Below are 5,722 nucleotides of genomic sequence, written 5' to 3'. Positions count from 1 at the left end.
AAAAAAAAAAAAAAAAAAAAAAAAAAAAAAAAAAGTTCTGACTCTCTTATCAGTTGGGTTGGTTGAACCCCTTGCAAAATCCAGTTTTTTTGCTTTTGTTGTCTGCGCTTCTATCAAAATAAAATCCCCCTTCTAGGTAATCATCAATGGTTAAACTTTGTGAACAGGCATTTTCAAGGATTTATAGCCTCAGGACTGCTAATGTTAACATTTTTTTGCATGTGAATTTAGAGGACTGTATTATGACAGGTGCTGTAAACCCATGCTACAAACAGACATTAAGAGCAGCCCAGGCGGTGCATCTTTCTCCCTGGATTCCATGAAAAGACACATTTTTCTATTCTGCTGTTGGTTTATTGCTTAATTCTGTTCCAGCATCAGAAGTGCTTTATAGAAGAAAGTAAGTGTAGACAGAGAGTAATGGGTCGGATGACCAAGAAATGGAATAAATGTTTGGAGTCCATAGCACTGTGGAAACGTCTTAGGAAGAGGTTATAGACCCCCAGTGCTGTCAGTCTCACCCATCCTCCTCTGTACATGTGGGATGTTTCAGGACTCGGTGGCTTTCGAGGATGTGGCTGTGAACTTCACCCAGGAGGAATGGTCTTTGCTGGATCCTTCCCAGAAGAGTCTCTACAGAGAAGTGATGCAGGAAACCTTGAGGAACCTGGCCTCTATAGGTAAGAATGACAGTATTATGTTCCCCAATGAATGAGACAAGTGTTTCTAGCTCATTAATGCTGTTCCTTGATTTGGAACATGGACAGGCAATACTTTGATGAATAAATGAGGTATGGCTGTAATGTCCCATGAACATAGAATCTACAGTCATTTTTTCATAATTTTATTTTAATTCAGCACTATTTTTCTGATTCTGTATTTTAGGAAAAAAATGGAAAGACGAGAACATTGAAGATCAGTACAAAAATCCCAGGAATAATCTAAGGTGATTTAAACTCACAAGACAAAGCAATGTCTCTCTAGAAAATCTTAGAATGCGAGAATATGTTAAGAAGAAGCAAATAAAGAAAATATGCCCAGCATTAAATTTATTTATTCTTAAAATATTCACTCTAAAAACCTATATTTAAATGTGACATAGGCTGGGCACAGTGGCTCACACTTGTAATTTCAACTGTTTGGGAGTTGGAGGTGGGAGGATTGCTTGAGGCCTGGACTTTGAGAAGAGCCTGAGCAAAATAGCGAGACTTCATTTCAAACAAAGAACTAGCAATACATGTGGCATACACCTGTAGTCCTAGCCACGTAGGAGGCTGAGGCAGGAAGATCACTTGAGTCCAGGAGTTCAAGGGTGCCGTGATGGTGCCACTGCCACTGCCCTCCAACCTGGGCTATGTGGTGACCCTGACTCAAGAAAATGATACTGCAGTTTAGTATTTGTAAAACAGTCAACATGTAAATATTATTAAGAATTTTCCACTGGGCGCGGTGGCTCATGCCTGTAATCCTAGCACTTTGGGAGGCCGAGGTGGGCGGATCACGAGGTCAGGAGATCGAGACCATCCTGGCTAACACGGTGAAACCCCATCTCTACTAAAAAAAAAAAAAAAAAAACTAGCCGGGCGACGTGGCGGGCGCCTGTAGTCCCAGCTACTCGGGAGGCTGAGGCAGGAGAATGGCATGAACCCAGGAGGTGGAGTTTGCAGTGAGCTGAGATCGCGCCACTGCACTCCAGCCTGGGTGACAGAGTGAGACTCCATCGCAAAAAAAAAAACAACAACAAACAAAACCAATTACCATATAGTGTTTTTCTTTTTTAAACATATGATTTTTAAAAAATAATAGGTATAGATAGACCATCTTGTAGCCTGTCCAGTCAACTTCCAACAATTTAGACAGGGTAGAAAGCCTACACTTTCCTGGATAATGTTGAAAATGCAAGTACAATCCTTGTTAATAAACAAAATCATTTATAAACAAACCCTCAACAATGTGCTTTTCATTTTTCACAGAAGTCTTCTGGGAGAGAGAGTCGATGAAAATACAGAAGAAAATCATTGTGGAGAAATTTTTAGCCAGATTCCAGATGACACACTGAACAAAAAAACTTCTCCTGGAGTAAAATCATGTGAAAGCAGTGTGTGTGGAGAAGTCTTCCTGGGTCATTCTTCCCTTAATAGGCACATTAGAGCTGATGCTGTACACAAGCCATCTGAGTATCGGGAATATGGACAGAAGCCATATAAGTGTCTACAACGTAAGAAAGCCTTCAGATGTCACCCCTCCTTTCAAATGGAAGAAAAGGCTCACACTGGAGAAAAACTATATGATTGTAAAGAATGTGGAAAAACCTTCATATCCCGTTCAAGCATTCGAAAACACATGATAATGCACAATGAAGATGGACCTTATAAATGTAAGTTTTGTGGGAAAGCCTGCCCTTGTCTCAGCGTATATCTTATACATGAACGAGTTCATACTGGAGAGAAACCATATGAATGTAAACAATGTGGTAAAGCCTTTAGTTATTCAACTTCCCTTCAAATACATGAAAGAACTCACACTGGAGAGAAGCCTTATGGATGTGAGGAATGTGGGAAAGCATTCAGTAGTCCCAATTCCTTTTATGAACATAAAAGAACTCACACTGGAGAGAAGCCATATGAATGTAAGCAATGTGGAAAACCCTTCAGATGGTTCCATTCCTTTCAAATACATGAAAGAACTCACAGTGAGGAAAAGCCTTATGAATGTACCAAATGTGGGAAAGCATTCAAGTGTCCCAGTTATCTTTGTAGACATGAAGTGACCCACTCTGGGAAAAAGCCCTATGAATGTAAACAATGTGGGAAAGCATTATCTTATCTTAACTTTCAAAGACACATGAAAATGCACACTAGAATGAGACCTTATAAATGTAAGACATGTGGAAAAGCCTTTGATTCTCCCAGTTCATTTCTAAGACATGAAAGAACTCACACTGGAGAGAAACCTTATGAATGCAAGCACTGTGGTAAATCCTTTAATCGTTCCAGTTCCTTTCACTATCACAAAAGGACTCACACTGGAGAGAAACCCTATGAATGCAAGCAGTGTGGGAAAGCCTTCATTTCTTCCACTTCCTTTCGATATCATGAAAGGACTCACACTGGAGAGAAACCCTATGAGTGTAAGCAATGTGGGAAAGCCTTCAGATCTGCCTCACACCTTCAAATGCATAAAAGGACTCACACTCAAGAGAAACCCTATGAATGTAAGCAGTGTGGTAAAGCCTTCATTTTTTCCACTTCCTTTCGATATCATGAAAAGACTCACACTGGAGAGAAACCCTATGAGTGTAAGCAATGTGGGAAAGCCTTCAGATCCACCTCACACCTTCAAATGCATGAAAGGACTCACACTCAAGAGAAACTCTATGAATGTAAGCAGTGTGGTAAAGCCTTCATTTTTTCCACTTCCTTTCGATATCATGAAAGGACTCACACTGGAGAGAAACCCTATGAGTGTAAGCAATGTGGGAAAGCCTTCAGATCTGCCTCACACCTTCAAATGCATGAAAGGACTCACACTGGAAAGCAACTGTATGAATCTAAACAATGTGAAAAAACCTTTGGATCTGTCAGAAACCTTCAAATTCATGAAAAGACACACTGGAGAGAAACCCTGTAAGGAATGTGGAAAAGCATTCAACAGTTTCTCTTCCTTTCAAATACATGCAACGATGTATAGAGGACAGAATGCCTATGAATGTAAAGAGTGTGGCAAAGCATTCACATCTGCCAAGATCCTTCGAGTACATGAAAGGACACACACTGGAGAGAAACCCTATGAATGTAAGGAATGTGGGAAAGCATTCAATTATTTTTCTTCTTTGCATATACACAAAAGGGTGCACACTGGAGAGAAGCCATATGAATGTAAGGATTGTGGGAAAGCATTCGGTTTGCCTGGTTCCTTTCGTAGACATGAAAGGGCTCACACTGGAGTGAAACCCTATGAATGCAAGCAATGTGGCAAAGCCTTCACTTCTTCTGGTTCCTTTCAGTGTCATAAAAGGATTCACACTGGGCCGGGCGCGGTGGCTCAAGCCTGTAATCCCAGCACTTTGGGAGGCCGAGATGGGTGGATCACGAGGTCAGGAGATCGAGACCATCCTGGCTAACACGGTGAAACCCCGTCTCTACTAAAAAATCCAAAAACTAGCCGGGCGAGGTGGCGGGCGCTTGTAGTCCCAGCTACTCGGGAGGCTGAGGCAGGAGAATGGCGTGAACCCGGGAGGCGGAGCTTGCAGTGAGCTGAGATCCGGCCACTGCACTCCAGCCCAGGCGGCAGAGCGAGACTCTGTCTCAAAAAAAAAAAAAAAAAAAAAAGGATTCACACTGGAGAGAAACCCTATGAGTGTAAGCAGTGTGGTAAAGCCTTCATTTCTACCACTGCCATTCATAGACATGAAAGGACTCACACTGGAGAGAAACCCTATGAGTGTAAGCAATGTGGAAAAGCCTTTATTTCTTTCAGTTCCATTCGGTACCACGGAAGAACTCACATTGGAGAGAAACAGTATGAGTGTAAGCAATGTGGTAAAGCCTTCATGTCTTCTACTGCATTTCAGTATCATGAAAAGACCCACACTGGAGAGAAACCCTATGAATGTAAGCAATGTGGGAAAGCCTTCATTTCTTCCAGTAGCCTTCGATATCATGAAAGGACTCACACTGGAGAGAAACCTTATGAATGTAAGCAGTGTGGCAAAGCCTTCAGATCTGCCACTCAACTTCAAATGCATAGAAAGATTCATACTGGAGAGAAACCCTATGAGTGTAAGCAATGTGGGAAAGCCTACAGATCTACCTCACAACTTCGAGTACATGAAAGGACTCACACTGGAGAGAAACCCTATGAATATAAGCAATATGGGAAAGCCTTCAGATCTGCTAAGAACCTTCAAATACAGACAATGTAAACAAATGTTTATGCAACTGCCTACTAACATGTTATTCTCTATTTGTTGTTGTTTGAGATGGAGTCTTGCTCTGTTGCCCAGGCTGGAGTGCAGTGGCATGATCTTGGCTCACTGCAAGCTTCACCTCTGGGTTCAGGCAATTCTCCTGCCTCAGCCTCCTAAGGAAAAAGATGCCTGGGTTTACAGGTGTGCACGGCCACGCTTGGCTAATTTTTATATTTTTAGTAGAGAAGAGGTCTCACCCTATTGACCACACTGGTCTTGAACTCCTGACCTGAAGTGATCCACCTGCCTCAGCCTCCCAGAGTGCTGGGATTTCAGGCATGAGCCACTGCACTCAGCTGTTATTCTCTATTTAGTTAATTGAGAAGCCGTAATAAAATATCTTAGTGCCATCATGCATTAGATCAAGTTTATGTTACCACATTACTTTTTGAACATTGTGAGTCAATATTACTAAGTGGACAAAATCCCAGATGTCTTTTTCCTCATGTAAATTTTAATTTTCAGGCTTATATACTTAGAACATTTATCTTTTTTTTTTTTTTGAGACGGAGTCTGGCTCTGTCGCCCAGGCTGGAGCAGTGGCCGGATCTCAGCTCAGTGCAAGCTCCGCCTCCCGGGTTTACACCATTCTCCTGCCTCAGCCTCTGGAGTAGCTGGGACTACAGGCGCCCACCACCTCGCCTGGCTAGTTTTTTGTATTTTTAGTAGAGACGGGGTTTCACCGTGTTAGCCAGGATGGTCTCGATCTGCTGACCTCGTGATCCGCCCGTCTCGGCCTCCCAAAGTGCTGGG

General features: G+C 42.3%; 1 protein-coding gene across 1 annotated transcript in view; it reads left to right on the top strand.

The window, feature by feature from the left end:
• LOC105520821 (zinc finger protein 700-like) overlaps positions 1–4,944 on the top strand; it is a 19,938-nt gene extending 14,994 nt beyond the window's left edge. Inside the window, exons 2-6 of the mRNA XM_011954764.1 lie at positions 554–680; positions 886–946; positions 1,974–2,692; positions 2,768–3,512; positions 4,408–4,944. Coding sequence (XP_011810154.1) covers positions 554–680; positions 886–946; positions 1,974–2,692; positions 2,768–3,512; positions 4,408–4,924 — 2,169 coding nt within the window. The 3' untranslated portion in view covers positions 4,925–4,944. The remainder of the gene's footprint in view (positions 1–553; positions 681–885; positions 947–1,973; positions 2,693–2,767; positions 3,513–4,407) is intronic.
• Positions 4,945–5,722: the final 778 nt, after the last annotated feature.

Source organism: Colobus angolensis, unplaced genomic scaffold (genome assembly GCF_000951035.1).
Source record: "Colobus angolensis palliatus isolate OR3802 unplaced genomic scaffold, Cang.pa_1.0 Scaffold39, whole genome shotgun sequence".
Lineage (NCBI taxonomy): Eukaryota > Metazoa > Chordata > Mammalia > Primates > Cercopithecidae > Colobus > Colobus angolensis.
The sequence above is the reverse complement of the archived record's forward strand: the minus strand, read 5'-3'. Positions and strand labels throughout refer to the sequence as shown.